Consider the following 16,108-nt stretch of genomic DNA (forward strand, 5'->3'; position numbering starts at 1 on the left):
TGACAGCTCACTGACTAATTTGAGCTGTCTATCTTGATTAGGTCTACTTAAGATAGGAATTAGGAAGACTTTATTTTGACCATGTTCTGAATATTATTCTTCGTCTACCTTCCACTTTGCCAGTTTCCCTGGTGAGCTGTCCCTGACAGCAGCCGATACGCCGACGTCACATGACGTCAGACCAGGAGCTAGTAAGTCCAGTAGAGCCAGAGGTGCAGCTATCTCAGGGAGCCCTGGAAACGGGACGCTACCACCTGGTACAGTACATTTATTGCCATACCTTGCTTTTACTGTTCCATAATTGTCACTTACAGGGCCTTGTTTGCAGCTGACGCATGATCCATTTTAAGGCAGCTTACTGAAGTATCTCTAGATCCTCCAAACGATCTTACAGCAGTAACAATTTAGGTGTATTACCAGACATATGCTGTCCTAAAGGAATTCCATCGATTGTGAGGGGGGGGTTTCACAAGAAGACATTGGTAATCTGAGATGCAGCTGTCACGTTTATTACCCCGTCTCCAGAGACACACACACGCACACACATTCTCTTCTGAACAATTAACTATTTCCTCTGTTGGCCAGTGGGTGTTGTAGCCATCGAGTCACAGTGAAAGAATGTTAAAGTGGACTGAGGCAGAGAGGAGGAGTGAATGGGGAAGAAAACGAAACATAGGAAGGTTTGAACAAGAATGACAGTGGTGTTTGTTTGGCCCTGTGCTACAGAGAAGACTACTCCTAGCTAAAAACTACACACGAGGGTACACTAAAGGGTACATTCCTCAAATACGCACACACCACCTACAAGTGCACACACCCACACCCACACATACCCAAGTGGTCCAGATATTTCTTTTGAGTGGCAGGGCCATGTGGACTCTCTCACATGTGCTATTCTGAGCAGGGTTGGGTAAGGGGGAACTCAGAGAGATGAGAGAGGGGATAGTGTGGTGGAGTCGAGGGTATTTTCTCTTTCTGTGCGAGGCGTGCGAGTGAGAGCAGCAGGTCGCGTTCGTCCCGTGGTCCGATTGCTGCGGGGGTTTGCTGTTTTAGTGCCTTTCTGGCCCGAAGATGGGTTGCTGTTTTAGCAAGGAGCTAAGCCAGGGCAGGCTGAGCGAGAGGACCAATCTCCTACAGACCTCCATCCCTGATGGCCTGGCTGGGAGAGACCAGGACAGACGGCACACCGCCTCAATGGTTCAGCGCGTCTGTGTGATGGCCGAGGTAACTTGCCTTGCCGATCGGTCGGCTCAACCGAAGCCTCCAGAAGAGGGGGGAGAAAAGGCGTTGACGGGTCGCGAAGACGTGCCGACAGGCCCCGCGGTGAAGACCGGCAGCAGCGGCGGCACGCGAAGCAAAGGGGCTTTCAAACCGGAGCGCACGCACAAGGAGGGGTCTATTATTACCACCTCTGCAGGCCCCGGCCCAGACACGCTTCAAGGCACACGCAGGAGCGCATGCGTGCCGGACGCACTCGCTGCCAAGTCCACGGACAGCTGTGAGACTGCTCCCTATATGGACAAGCCATGCGAGAGTCCGGTGAAACAAAGGATAGCAGCAAATGCCACGCTGAGGGCTACCTGGTTCAGCCAGCCAGCCACAGTCCATGACCAGGGGGGCCCAGGGTGCTGGAGGTCAGCGGCAGCGAGGTCACCCGCTAATGGCTGCCTAGGTGATAGCAGCGCTGTTGCGGTGTCCGGTGGCCTGGTCCTGCCAGTTCAACTGTGTGAGGGAGGTCAGCGGGATTCCCTCAGAGCCCAGCTGGAGGAGGAGGACGAGGAGGAAGAGTGTATCATCAGGGCAGCGCTAGGCAAGGGTTTCAGAGCCAGGGCCCAGAGCTTCTACAGCCTCTGTTCCATAGATGCAGACGACCTTGACCCTGACCCGTCAGGCACAGCTGAAGCCGAAACAGGTGTTCTGCCCCCCACAACCCTGCCCACAGCCTCTGACCAACTACAGGCAGAGGAATCCACAGCCTTTGACCAATCAAATGAAGCGAAATCTGTATTAAATCTCAAATCACATACAACGGAATCCACAACCTTTGATCGACCACACGCCACGGAATCTACGACCACTGTCCGGTCCCGCACGACGGAACACACGGCCCCTGTTGAAGCGGACACACCAGAACCTAAAACCTCGGTGGAGCCTCCCCAGATAACCTCCTCAGACCCCCTCCCGGACCTCCTCCCTCCTTCCAGCAGCTGGAGGAGCTGTGAGGACCCTAGTCCCTCTTCTCCGGGCAGCCCCGCTACCCCGGAGGACGCGTCCCGGCTTTCCCCGGCCGTGGATGAGTCCACCCCTGATATACTCGGGGCGTCTCACCAGGAAGCACATGCAGGGGAGGAGGCTGCTCCTGTGGAGGAGGACGTGGCGATGGACCTGGACGGCGTTGTCTTCACGCCCTCTGAGACAGGATTGGAAACCAGACAGGAGGTCGAAGACTCTGAAAAGGACGAGAGCGTTCGTGCTGGAGCTTCCAGCTGTGCTGCGTTAGACTGCCTTCCCTTTCAATCTGCCGCTACAGAGGAGCAGCTAACCCCAGACATCCTCCCCTCCTGCATGGAAGCTCAAATCCTCGGTCCTAGCCCCAGCCCCAGCCCAAGCCCCAGCCCCGTTCCTAACAACCCTAGCCCAAACCCCAGTCCCAGGACAGTGGATCAAGCCTTGGGTGGAGAGGGTTTGGAGGGGATGGGGGACCAGGGAGGCTGTCAGGTTGTCCAGGAGAGCGAACACAGTGAAGGAGGTAGTGGAGAAACTGAAGAGGAGCACACGGCTCTCGTCAACACAGGACCGACATCCACAGGTGGATCCTCAATCCGCACTATATCTGTATGGTCACCAACAGAGTTCCCTTACTGCTCGTTCAAGACAGATATGGCGCCAGTTAACGCGGAACAGCCGGCACCTGACCATGACACAGCAATATCAAACCAATCAGATATGAGCTCGACTCAATGTGAAACGACCTTCGATATTAGAACTGAACCGGATGAACAACAAACACAGGTCGACCAGCGAGTAGATCGCTGGGATCTCAAACCAGATGATCGGGTTATGGAGCCTGTTGACAAGAACGGGACCTCTTTTAGCGAGCCCGTCCAGGATGAGGTTCCTGGTCTGGAGGAGGTTTCGCATCAGTCTGCTGATGCAGAAGAAGAACCAGAAGCGAATCTGCTCCAGGAGCTTGAAGAGAGGTCCGACACTGAGACAGGTCCCTTCGGTGGAGACGGTGTGAGGAGCTTACCTTTCTCACCAGAGAGCGTCCATCTTCTCCACGCCAGTGAAGATGGAGAGCGGGGCTCTCCAGACCCTGGTACGGAGGACGCACCTACGGTCAACCAAGGAGCACCATATGAAAACAATGTTGAGGTTGTCGACGCACAGAGCACAGGTTCAACCCCTGACGAGAATATTGAGCGAGATCACACCGTAGTTGAAGAAACTTCCATTGTTATGAGCTTGGGCTCCCTCTCTGAAGGTTCTGAGGTTAGCGATAGATCTGTCTTTGACAACAGCGTGTGCGAAACCCAAGGATCTCTCGAGGACCCCACCACATTGAGTGACCCTGGTACAGGGGACAGTGCATCGGTGGGGTCGTGTCCGATGTCGGAGGTGCTGGAGGTGGATCCTGATCAGGTCGATGTCTTTGCCTCCACACCTTCCTACCAGATCCACTTCCTGGATCAAAGACCGCTTCCTGTTGCCAATGAAACAGCTGTTGGGGTTGGAGGTCAAGGCGACCATGGGGAGGGGGGAATGAGGGAGATGGTGTCGGAGCTACTGGGGGAGGAAGGACAGTCTTCTCTCTCTGGCCTTTACCCCAACCCCTGGCCAAGGCTGGCTGAGGGCTGTGGAGCCTGGGCCCAGACTCTGTCTGAGACCATGCCCAGCCAGGGTGAGAGCGAGGTGGGTAGTCATGCAGAGCAGCTGCCTGCCTGTGCTCCAGAGCTCCAGAGCTCCATGGCTCTGCTGGGAGTGTACCCCTACAACACCCTGCTACCCCAGGGGTCGTGTTTGTGGGACTGGAGCCCAGAGTATGCACAGCCTGTGAGTAAGTGTGTGTGTGTGTGTGAGAGAGAAACAGAGAGAGAGACTAGTAGTTGTTCAATAGTGGTCTGCTGGAGACGAGAGTAACTGAGTGTCCCAAACCTTTGTGGGACTTGAGTGTTGGACAGCTGTACCATGTGATGAAGGAGACACTCTGGAGTAGCTGGTTTAGAGCATGTGTCAGGAGCTCTTACATTGGCACATTAGCAAACAGTTAGCCTAGCTAGCACCAACATTTCAATACTGTTGTATAAAAACAGTACTATGCTGCTGCTTAAAGTCAGGACATTTGAGTCTGACGCCAGTGTGGTTTTGTGTTTGCTTTTGTATGTGTGTATGTGCACGCGTGTGTGTGTGTGTGTGCATGTCCGTGTGTGTGGACGTTTCACTGCAGGATTCCACCACGGTCTCAGTACTCAATCCCAATGCACAGGTATGGGCCAATCCCACGGCAAGCCTGGACGTCTGTAGCCCCGCCTTCACGGAGGCTGTTCCCTCATGGCTGGAAGTGCCAATTGACCTCGCCAGCCAAGAGGGTACGTGTTGGTGGTTTGGGTTCTCCTTAGAAAATCTGTCATACAACTTGTTGCCTCAGGTGCCATGAAATCAGAACTTCCATGTTGTGATGATGTGGTCTCAACTTTGATATGTGATCCACTGATGGTGTTTCTGACCAGGCTTTTCAAAGTAGTAATTTCTGCTCTGTGATTGGTCCACAGGGTATGAGCCAGAGTACGACCTAGAAAACGTAGGCATGGCTTGGACGGAACCCAGCATTCTAGAATGTCCCGACATCTCCCAGGACCCGCCTCCCACAGGTGCCGAGCTGCTACAAAACTGTTTTTATAACTGACAAAACTTCACCAACGAAAGTCTTATTTGTGTTGTCACTTCCTCTTCCAGTAGGGCTGAGGGAGCAGCTGAGCGCCACCCTGACTTCCTGTCTGTCCAGGTACACCTAGACTATTCTAAACCCTGCGCCGTTGTGCCAACCAGCAGGCTCCTTTCTGATTTGCTGCTGTGTCCGTAGGGAGAACCTAGCCAGCGACCTGTACCTGGTCTCTCAGATGGATGGCGACCAGTATGTTTCCATAGCAACCCTGGCCAATTTGGAACACATCAAGAAGCTCAGCACAGACGTGGAACTGATCTCAGACATCCTCAAGTGTGAGTGGTCTGGTGTGTGTGTGTGTGTGTGTGTGTGTGTGTGTGTGTGTGTGTGTGTGTGTGTGTGTGTGTGTGTGTGTGTGTGTGTGCGTGCGTGCGTGCGTGCGTGTGAGTGGTTATGCACTCTATGGGATGGTCCAGGCATATTTGATGGTTTGATCTTGATAGCTCGTCTTCTGACCTTCGTGCAGCTCTGCCATTGGTCCAGGTAGCGGAGTGCGGCCAGAAGGTCAGGCCCAATCAGAGTCGTTGTATTGTCATCCTCCGAGAGGTCCCCGAAGACACGCCCCCAGAGGCAAGAACACTCTATCTGCTTCCTGTCTCATTTCCTTCCTGTTTCTTTCTCGTTTCTCACTTCCTGTACGGCTCACTATTTTTTAAATTCCTGTGTTGTGGTCCTGTGCCCAGAGTGATGAGGTTTCTAAAGGCTGTGTGCGTGTGTGTGTGTGTGTGTGTAGGAGGTGCAGGCTCTGTTCCAGGGGGACAACGTTCCCAGGTTCCAGAGCTGTGAGACGTCCACCAACGACAACTGGTTCATCACCTTCCCAACAGAGGCTGATGCCCAAAAGGTGACCCAGACAGACAGACAGACAGACAGGGCTGATGGAGTCATGCAGCCAGTTAGGTTTATCTATAACCATGTGTGTGTGGGTGTGTTCAGGCTTACCAGTACCTGCGAGAGGAGGTGAAGGTGTTTAAAGGGAAGCCTATAAGGGTGAGTGCATCCTCACACACAGAACATTCCTCTGGGACCTGGCCCCTTTCTCTCTGTGCAAAGAGAACTGTTTGAATTGACACATTCAAGTGAGATATTTAGAGGTCCAAAAGCACATTGTGGGCTTACACCCCGTATAAAGTGCCGCCCTAAGGATTGCTTATCGGATTGAGTGACTGGAGTGTTTTCTGATTGGTTCTCTCCAGGCAAGGATCAAGGCCAAGTCCATGGCCGTCACGTCCTTTGCTCCCAAAAATGGCTTCAGGCCAAGCCCCCTGGACCCGGTCACCAATCAGCAAGCCTACGGCCCTTACTATGCCCCGCCCACCTTCCAGCAGCCTCTCCCACAGCTTTACGAACTGACCAATGAGGCATGGGGTGCCATGACCACATACCCGGACCCTGCGATGGTGAGAGCGTGAAGCAGACAGTCTTGAAGCAGAAACCCCACCAGTTTCCTCCAAGTATGAGTCGACCGATCGCTGTTGTTATTTTGCAGGTGGCCCATTTCCCAGGCTTCCTCAACGGCTATCCATCGAGTCAGCCGGGCTTCAAACCGTCCAACAGACACAGGTACTGACCCACTCTTTCCGGGTCACACGCATGCGCTGGGTGCCGCGCCGTTCAGTTATGCTGACGTCGATGGTCTGTTTGTTTCCAAGTCGAGGTTCACGGCGAAGGTCTGGAGACGGCGGTCGCAGCCCCCTGGCCGACTCCTCCTTCCACTCGGAGCGCGGACCAATGGGCCGAGGCTCGGGCCCGCCCAGGCAAGGACGCCCTCGCTTCCCAGGCAGCGGCCGACGGGACAGCAGGGAGGACAGGGAGGAGCCCGGCAGAGGAGACTTCTCCCCCAGCGCAGAACGAGGGAGGTAAGCACCTTCAGCCTGGCCGTCTTTCACCCTCACACCCAGCCAGATACGGTCAACTCGGCCCAGTCCAGGCCTGTCTGTCTGTCTGCCTGTCTGTGTGTATATGTTCCCTGGCCATGGCCCAGCTCATTAAAGGTCTCTCTCTCTTCCGAAGGCGAGGGGCCTACGGCGGCAGGAGGAGGAGAGAAGATAAGACAGCTGTAAGTACCAACTGTACGCGAGTCGGCGCCACACGACTCATGTGTGCGTGTGTGCCCGTGCGTATGTGTTGTTTGCGCGCGTGTTTATGTGTGTGTGTGTGTGTAGAGAGCTCCGACCCAGTCCGAGTCCCGTTCCTCGACCCCCGGTCTAGAGCTGGGGCCCACCAGCTTCCCCCCCCTCCCTCCTGCCACAGCTGTCAGCACGGTGGCCTCCGCGCCGAGCGCCAACGACAAGGTAGAGAGAACCACGCACACACACACACACACACACACACACACACACACACACACACACACACACTGAAGCAGGCACCTTGTAGGTGACTGTAAACACAGTCACTGTGACCACACACAGTGTGTTAGGAGGTTTCCATGTGTGGGGGTGTTCCAAGGTACTGCCTCTAACAGTGTGTGTGTGTGTGTGTGTGTGTGTGTGTGTGTGTGTGTTCCAGGGTGTGTCCAGCAGCAGACCAGGGTCTGAGACCAGCTGGGGATCTCAGAACGGCACAGCTCCGCCCCTGGAGACCCCCCTCCCACCGGACCCACCAAACATGTGAGTCTGGTAGCATTTAGGTGCTGAGGCCACACATCTTACACACTGTCCATCCAGCCAGCCATCCATCCATATATCCAACCACCTAACCTGTCCATCCAGCCATCCATCCATCTGTCCTGCATCCACCCTTCCACACATCCATCCATCCAGTCCTCCATCCTGTGTCTTTTTCCTGTGTCTGACATGGCGTGTTACTGTAGAGGCCATCACGGCTGGTCTAACTCTCTTGGCTAGTGGTGGACTTTCCTGTGGTCAGCCATGTTTGTTACTGTCTGCCAGGAAGCAGAAGGAGACCGTGGAGAATGCAGTCATGACCACAGTTCCTCCGACCGTGAAGGAAGCTCCTCTGGAGAATGGACCAGCCACGGTGAGAAGTCAATGTTTCATAACCGTCAAACTTCCAGGACAGAACATGGTCGTATAGAACGGGGGAATCTCAATAGTCTACATGTATTAACACTTGGGATTATACTACAGAGTTCATAGTATGCTATTGATGAAGAAAATTACGTCACCCTGCTGAAAATGATGGAGATGGGTTACATTTATGGAACTATCTAATTGAAAAGTGAATGTCTCAATTATTCCTTATATTATACTTTAAGTTGTATTATGGGAAATGTGATGCTAAGCTCTGACTGAGTAAAAACAATAGAGGTGTGAAACGTTGGTTTTAGCAAAGGAAGATAGGGGAGTACCACTCTAAGGAATGCAGAGGCCTAGCCGTAAATTAGAACGTACACATAGGGCCAAGCTGCAGGAAAACTCCTCCAAACCAAGTCTGAAACTGTCACCCAGGTCAGGCCTAGGTCTGTGTCAAGGGGTTTTCTATGTTTATAAAGCACAAGCATCCCATACCAACTAGAAGAAAGTCTAAGATATGTGTGCACCCAACACGAGCCTGGACATGGTCAGATTTATGTAAGGACAGAGATGCCAACGTGACACAACTTCTGTAATCAGAAACCCTAGTATAGGGGCCAATTGGGTGACGAAGCGTAGAAATGGTCATCAACAGAAAGGTACCAATAATGTGAGGATGCATAATGTATCTGTGACCAACAGTGTTGTACCAATAGCAAAAAATGACACAAATAATAGGCAGAAAATACAGTATAAAAGAGGACGTTTGGAGAGAACTTGCCAGTCTGCTCTTGGGAGCTTACTCACTTGGATACCTTTTTTTTACCCTGTGTTGGAATAAACCTTTGCATCAATACTCTGAGTTTCAGTGCATCTGTTGGGACTTAGCCTGATTTTTGACTGGTTTGGACTTAGAATAATTTTCAACGTTGGGACTTAGCCTGATTTTTGACGGGTCAACACTTAGAATAATTTTCATCGTTTGGACTTAGTTTATTTTTCACTTGTCTACACTTGGAATAATTTTCAACCTTTGGACTTAGTTTATTTTTGACTTGTACGGACTTAGGATTTTCCTCACTTAGTCACTCTGATTTATTTTCACTATACACGGGAACTGGAATAATTATTTACGACACTATACTGTTGAAAGTATACTAAATTGTTGATGAACCTCCTAGTGTGCTAGACAGATGAAGCATGCTACTCATCAACTATGTGTTCTGATTGGCCAGGAATCCAAGAAGCTAAGCTACGCTGAGATCTGCCAGAGGGCACAAGCCAATAAGAAGCTCCCATCTACTGACCACACCTCCACAGGGGCGGATCCTGTCCCAGCCTATCCGGCCCAGCACGCTGATCCTGCCCAGTTGCCACGGTGACCACTAAGCGGGAGGAGGGAGAAAAAAAAGTTTCTCAGCACCTTTCAACCGCTTGTTGGTTTGGGTCAGGGTAGGGTTTACTGTCAGGACACTGGGCTAGGTTAGTTTCAGGGTTAAAGGTCATGTTACGGGTTGAAGCAGTGAGGTTGGGATCTGGGTTTGTTGATGGGGTGTCCAGGTTTGTCCTGTGGGTCTCAACTGTTTTGTTGAAATGAAAGTTATACACGTGCAAGCTTTTGATTGCTAAAAATTGACACCACTAGTTAGTAAAAGGTTTGGGTGAGGGTGAGGTAATAGGTCATGCTCAAGATATGAAGAGATTGACCTCGATTTTTATTTACAAGGAATTCCTTTTCTCCGGTCTGTTGACTGTGGGGAGTCTGAGTTCTGCGGTTTAGAGGCCAGGGACTTCTAACCACCAAAAATGAAGAAGCCAAACAAATCTGAGCCCTGGAGAGGAAGTTGGAAAAATCCTGTAAAGTTGAATTGATTTAGTTATTTAATGTCCAGGTTTAGTTTGAAGGGTTTCTGGAGTCAGCTCCTGGGTTCTGTTGACTGCTCTGCTGGGTCTGGGGTTTCTCCTGTACAGAATGTTCCGTGCTGACTGGACTTGAGACTACCCTGTGTGTATTCCATTATACCCGGCATCGTTCAGGTCTAGGTCCAGGTCGAGCTGGCCTAATGCTGCTTGTCTGGCCTCACCAACTGTTCTTTTTTTAACAGCAACCAAAGATTAAATGAACGAAGGGGTCACACATTGCAAAATTGTGCCGCACACACCACCATGCTGTTTGTCACAGTCATTGCGGAGTCTGTACAGCGGAACGCTAGCCTGAAACACTGGAACGCAGCTTGGCCAATGCTTTAGCGTCCTATTCTTGTGGAACGGTTAAGACCAGCAGTTGTGTGGATGGCGATGCTCAGATTGTAACTGTAGATATGGATCAGATGTGGAGGCAGGTCAGAGCCCTGGACTGGAACAGTTCCTCTCATCCCTAAAATCTGTTGAACTTCACTGCTAACGAGACTCCCAAGTACCAAAAATGACCACAATCACTGTATAATATGAACCCTTTTTTCTTTTCCTGCATGATTTTAGGACTTTAATTTATTCCGTAATTTTTTTATGTTAGACAGAGTGACTCTCGTTTTTGTTGTGTGTTGATTTGGGGAGGAGCTACACTCTGATTGGGTGAGAGTGTGAGGTCACAACCTGCATTCTGTAGGGCAAAGGTCCTGCTGGCTTGTTTACTTCCTGGTTCTGACTCTGAATGTTGCCAACTGGTGATGCTAGTGGACAGGTACTACTGACTTCCACACCTGCAGCAGTTTGACTGTAGATCTGTCGATCTGGTCAGCAAGCAGGAGAGAAGCCCATGGAGGTGTGTTTACTGGGTTAAGGGGTTGAGTTTGAGTATGGGGGGGGGGGGGGAGTTATCTAGGGAAAGGTGTATATAGGCCTGAAACATTGTTTGATTGATATGGTTTAAGAGTTTTTATTTGATTTAGATTTTGAGGGTGGGGTGGGTGGTTTATCGAAGGGATAGTTTCCGTTTTTTTCCGTTCACTTTATCTGAGTTATACATTCATTTTGTAAACGTGGGTAGTTACCGAATAAGAATGAAAGGCACAGTTTCGCTGAATGTTATTTTCTGTACAGTTGTAAATAATTTTGAAGAAAAAAAGAATAAAGTGCCTTGTAAATGAACACTTGTGTTGTATATTTTCTTGTGTGTAGGGATGATACGTGTCGGCTGAATATAATTCCTTTCTAGTCGTGGTGTGGTGTCACTCTCTCGCCAACAGGGGGCAGTTGAAGCACATGCAATCACACTTAAATCACGGAGACCTAATTAGCATCAGTCGAGAGTTAACAGCTTTGAGCTTTGAAATGAATTCATCAATCAGGGACATTTCAGTAGAATGTTAAAACTTGCGTCCAGGGACGCTGCTAAGAATGTTGGGCCCCATGGTGAGATTGGAATTTGGTCCCCTTCTCCCTATTTAGTTGTTTTCATTTTCATTCGAAGCTTTTCGAGGGCCCACTCCCCATCGGGAACCTGGGTAGTCAGTCCCACTTCACCCCGACTTCAACACCCCTGCTTGCATCAATGGAATGTTACAGAGATTTATGCTGAAAATGAATTAGTCATGTAATCACATTTTCCTCCACATCTGCCATTAGATGGACACTTTTCCTCCATTTATCTTACTGTTCAGTTGGCAAGTTCGACATTTGATTGCACTTCCGTAATTGACAGAAAACTGTCCACAGTAAGTAGGCTAAGTTTGTTTTATATCTGGCTCCTTCTTGGCTCAAAGCGTCGATGGTAATTAAGATGAGTACAATTTCATCAGTATGAGAGAGACGAGAGAGAGACTGGATAGGATGGGGGGGGGGGGGGGGGGGGGGTGCTGAAGGTGTGGCCCGGCCACCCCTTTCCTTCATTCTTCCTTGTCGGCGCCCCCATCAGGTCCAAAGCAGTACGGCACCTTTCTAAGCCACCTCCATGCATCACGTGACACCAGCAGCAGCAAGAGCTGCAAACAGCGCTGGGGCTGAGCGAGGCTCATCATCACCACCACCACCGCACAAACAGCCTTGAGACCCACCGAACGAGCTACTCTGATTTAAACTATTCGTACGGAGAGCAGCTACTCGGGGCCATGGCGGGCCCCCGATAATCGGAGAAACCTATTTATTCTCTTTGTTTGCCTCGACGCATCGTACGCGCCGCTCGCCTCCGCCGAGGAGGGGCCGCCGAGAAGCTCTCTTGCGCGGAGGAGGACGGTAGGCTGAGGCAGCAGCAGCATTGAACCGGGGGGTGTTTTCTACCGTAGAATCGAATGGCGGACCGCGAGGCGTCGCCGATACCGTTGGAGGTGCGAGCACGGTTGGCTGAGCTGGAGCTCGAGCTGTCAGAGGGTAAGAATAAACTGTGCGCTCCCTTTATTCCGTTATCTCATCATCCACATCGGAGGTAACGGAATCTACATGGTGATTGCTCATTCCCGCGCCTCCCCCTCTCTCCCCTGACCCCCCTCCCCCCGCTCCTCCCATCCAGATGTTTGTCAGCCAGGGACCGGCCTGGACAGCCTAACATAGCCGGGAGAGGATGAGCGGAGAGCGCCACTCTCCAGAGCGGGAACCCACTGCGGGATTCACCCGCTTCTCTTTGTCCTCGCAGTGGTGTCACACAAACACACGGCCAGCCCGGCCCGGTTCACAGTTCGGATCGGGAAACGCATTATTTGACCTTGAGATGTAGAGACACAAAGTGCGTTTTATCTTTGCGTCCACGTAGCCTACCTGTGCGTTACGCTCAAGTTGACGGGTTTAATAATAGCATTGCGATGCAACACTGCGTGACAGGAGAGGGATTGTGTTGGCTTTTAATGTGTCCGTGTTCACAGTGCCGCAAGAGCAGGCTGGAGCTCGGTATTTTGTCCTGTAGAGCCGCTGAGGATGCTTAGATTTTTTTTCTCTCCTTATCGCGATTTAACGGATCATCACAACACATGAAATCCCAACAATCTACTATTTGGCACGGGGCAACGCGGCGTTTTTATTCAATTAATCTCATCTCAGTCGAATGGTTGCGTTGTTATATAATGAAAACATATTTTATTCATATCATTGTGTAGCTTACTTGTCAGCTGAGGTTATGCAGCGGCGTCGCGACCGTCTGTGTTAGCGGTTTGGCATGTCTTACGCCACAAATGACCATCATGGTATAGGCCTACAGCGCTGTTTTGTGTTGATGTGACGTTTTCGTTCTTTTGCACCATACTGCAGTCAGTGATATATTCCTGGTGGTGGACAATAAAGGCCTGTTGAAACTTCCAACCCACCTGTACTTTCCTACGCAGTCCATGTAGTCCCGAGCGGAACTTGACAGAGATTGATGATTAAGGCCTAGGGAGCAGGAATGAGGGGCAGCATTGGCATGTCTTAACAGCAGGTGTGTGTGTGTGAGAGACAGGACCGTGAGGGTCCTGGGGGGTTGGCGAGAGATGGTAACAGGGGCCTGCTGGGGGTCTGATCGTGTGTGTGTCTGAGGCTGAATGTGTGTGTCTGTGTGTATCCATGTGTATCCATGTGGCTGTGCCCCCTTGTGGGCATGTCCATGTGTGTGTGTGTGTGTGTGTGTGTGTGTGTGTATCCATGTGTGTGCAGTGCACCCTCTGGCCCTTCTCCGGACACACGCGTGTGTAGACTCCCAGACCACACGGCTCGTTTGCATGTGAGTGTGACAGCCCCAAGGTCGCCAAGTGTGACGCACTTTGTGGTGCCAGTGGATCAGGGAAGGGAGTTAGTCATTATGTGTGTGTGTGTGTGTGAGTGTGTGTGTGAGAGAGAGAGAGAGAGAGAGAGAGAGAGAGAGAGAGAGAGAGGGAGAGGGAGAGGGAGAGGGAGAGGGAGAGGGAGAGAGAGAGAGAGGCTGCTGGGGATGGATTTAGTTTCCATGGTGGCCTTGTGGGTGGAACTGATATGTTTATGATCACTTGATTTTGTTATGGGATTCAGAACAGCTACGCTAGTGAAAGTGATAGATCCATTAAGAGAGAGAAAAATGAACCATATCAAGGATGAAAAACAGAGAGCTGGAGTTTCTCATTGGCTGACTGATGTGTCTTGGCCAGTTGTCAGTGGTTCACAATGACCCACTGTGAAATGCAGGTCTGCACTCGCTTGGGTTATAATTCCTACTGAGTATGTGTGTGTGTCCTTTTGTCTATGTGTACGTGTGTGGGTCTGTATGTGTGGCTTGCATGCATGTCGCTCTACTGGGAAGGAGTTCACACACAGGAAACACACCCAGTTGGCTAAGTGAGAGAGAAATTGCTCAGAAACCCAGAGAGATACTCAACTAAATATGAGTGCGATGAGACAGATTATTGATTGGACTTGATTGGGAGTTTGTTATCCCCAAAGCCTCTGGTCTTAATGTGTGTATATACCAGGGAGCTGGTCAGCACCTCAGCTGGGAGTCTGGCGTCAAACACAACAGAAACAAAAGATACGAAAAGAAAAGTGAAATAAACAGATGACAGCTATTAATACACACTGGTATTTTACACATTCCCTCCCTATCTTTCTCTCTCACACACACATGCACACACGCACACACACACACAGGCAGGTATCATTAGCCCACTTCTCACATCTGACGCTAGAAATCCAAGATGGCCGTCTAGGCCTTCTCCAGGAGAATGGTTGCTAGGCAACTCCCTCCCTGCTCTGCTGTGCTGAGAGTGGAAGATGGCGTCTCCCTATGGACCGTGAATGTGTGTGTGAGCAGAACTATGAATGCTGTCATGCTGTGGCTGATCCGCAGAAAGGCCTCACTGGGATAAAATACACTCATGCACCCAGCCCCCGCCACACACACACACTATAGCGCACACACACACTCATGCAGAGTGAATATTCTAGGCCAGTACAGATGAGCAGATTGGACCCAGATGTTCTGGCCTCCCTCCATGGTCAGATTGGGAAATATACTCTCTCTCTCTCTCTCTCTCTCTCTCTCTCTCTCTCTCTCTCATCTTCCTCCTTTTCACTCTCTTACTCCCCCTTTATCCTCAACACACACACAGGCTCACTGACCCACAGAACTGGGTGGGTGAGTTCTTATATCACAACAGGAGAGTTAAAACCTCCACTAAAAACCACCTCTCCTTTAAGGCCTTCCCCCTATATCCTGTCTCTCCCTCTCTCCATCTATCCGTCTCTTCCACTCTCTCTGTCTCTCTTCCTCTCAATCTCCCAGGAAAAGCTCACATGTCACACTCCTACAAAGGCCCTCTCTAGACCTCCCGGGGTGTGTGTGTGTGTGTGTGTGACTGTTGGAGTAGAACAGTTGACCCACCCTTCTCCTAGAACAATGTGCCGACTTGTTGCATGTTCTGTGTGTCCCTGCAGGAGGACTACAGTGGTTAGCTGAACATGTAAAGCAGCCTCACAGCTGTACAGTTATCAGCCCGGCTTCCAGCACACCAGCCTAGCTACCACCAGAGACTGTTTACATAACACGTTTGAAATGTTTCTGGTTGGCGTGGGTCTTGTCCGTAGGGGATCGATACAGAACAATTCAATTCCATGGTGTTTGATTCAATTTGTTGTGGACCAGTGAAGTTGTTAGCCTGTGTTATGCCCCATTAAACTCCAGCTGGGTGTTGATTGACATGTAGAGGTTGACCTATCAGAGACGGCACATCCCCTCCTCCCCCTTTTTCTAAGAGGGAAACCTTAATTAACTCCCCCACCGCTAGCAGGACCCTGACCCTTTCACTTCACTCCAGACATCCCTCTCTCTTTTCTCTCGCTCCGTCTCCCTCTTTCTCTCTCTTTGCTCTCTTTCCTCTCTCATTATCTCACTCTTGTCTCTCCTCTGTGTCTCTCTCCTCTCTCTCTCTATTCCTGTCTCTGTCTCTCTCTGTTGGTCTGTCGCTCTGTCTCTCTGTATCTCTATCTCTGTCTGTCTCTCTTCCCCTCCGTCGGTCACTCTCTCTATTTCTACCACTCACTCAATCACTCTCTCTCATTCTCGCAGGTGACATCACTCAGAAGGGTTATGAGAAGAAGAGGTCTAAGCTGATCAGGGCCTACATTCCGCATCCTGGAGGTAAATTTGCAGGCTCTGCCCAGGTCCAACCTCTCTGTGGGGCTCATGTTGTAACCCGGCCTGGAGGCTCGGTTCAGGCTTGCTCCTCTGTCTGTCTGCAGCTATCTGCTTCTGTAGTGGAATGTTCTTACAGGACATTCAAATGCCCGTTCATTCACTCCATTCTCACACTCA

General features: G+C 50.9%; 2 protein-coding genes across 3 annotated transcripts in view; both read left to right on the top strand.

Annotated features, from left to right (window-relative positions):
- The first annotated feature begins 308 nt into the window (after positions 1–308).
- On the top strand, positions 309–11,013 carry LOC124470535. Of its 2 annotated transcripts, none has more exons than XM_047024462.1 (16): positions 309–4,053; positions 4,448–4,589; positions 4,773–4,871; positions 4,957–5,005; positions 5,084–5,220; positions 5,412–5,515; positions 5,679–5,789; positions 5,882–5,935; positions 6,142–6,345; positions 6,435–6,508; positions 6,598–6,804; positions 6,959–7,004; positions 7,111–7,239; positions 7,457–7,557; positions 7,840–7,927; positions 9,159–11,013. In XM_047024462.1, exons 1-16 carry the CDS (start codon positions 1,072–1,074, stop codon positions 9,303–9,305), a joined length of 4,674 nt encoding a protein of 1,557 aa, XP_046880418.1. In that variant the 5' UTR covers positions 309–1,071; the 3' UTR covers positions 9,306–11,013. The 2 variants fall into 2 exon arrangements, with proteins under 2 accessions (XP_046880418.1, XP_046880419.1); XM_047024463.1 differs by having other exon boundaries at positions 4,487–4,589.
- Positions 11,014–11,845: 832 nt separating this feature from the next.
- The window catches only part of LOC124470326 (disco-interacting protein 2 homolog C-like), a 6,659-nt gene continuing 2,396 nt past the window's right edge, over positions 11,846–16,108 (top strand). Inside the window, exons 1-2 of the mRNA XM_047024165.1 lie at positions 11,846–12,231; positions 15,863–16,011. Coding sequence (XP_046880121.1) covers positions 12,153–12,231; positions 15,863–16,011 — 228 coding nt within the window. The 5' untranslated portion in view covers positions 11,846–12,152. The remainder of the gene's footprint in view (positions 12,232–15,862; positions 16,012–16,108) is intronic.

The sequence above is a fragment of the Hypomesus transpacificus genome, chromosome 8 (assembly GCF_021917145.1).
Source record: "Hypomesus transpacificus isolate Combined female chromosome 8, fHypTra1, whole genome shotgun sequence".
In the NCBI taxonomy this organism is placed as follows: Eukaryota; Metazoa; Chordata; class Actinopteri; order Osmeriformes; family Osmeridae; genus Hypomesus; species Hypomesus transpacificus.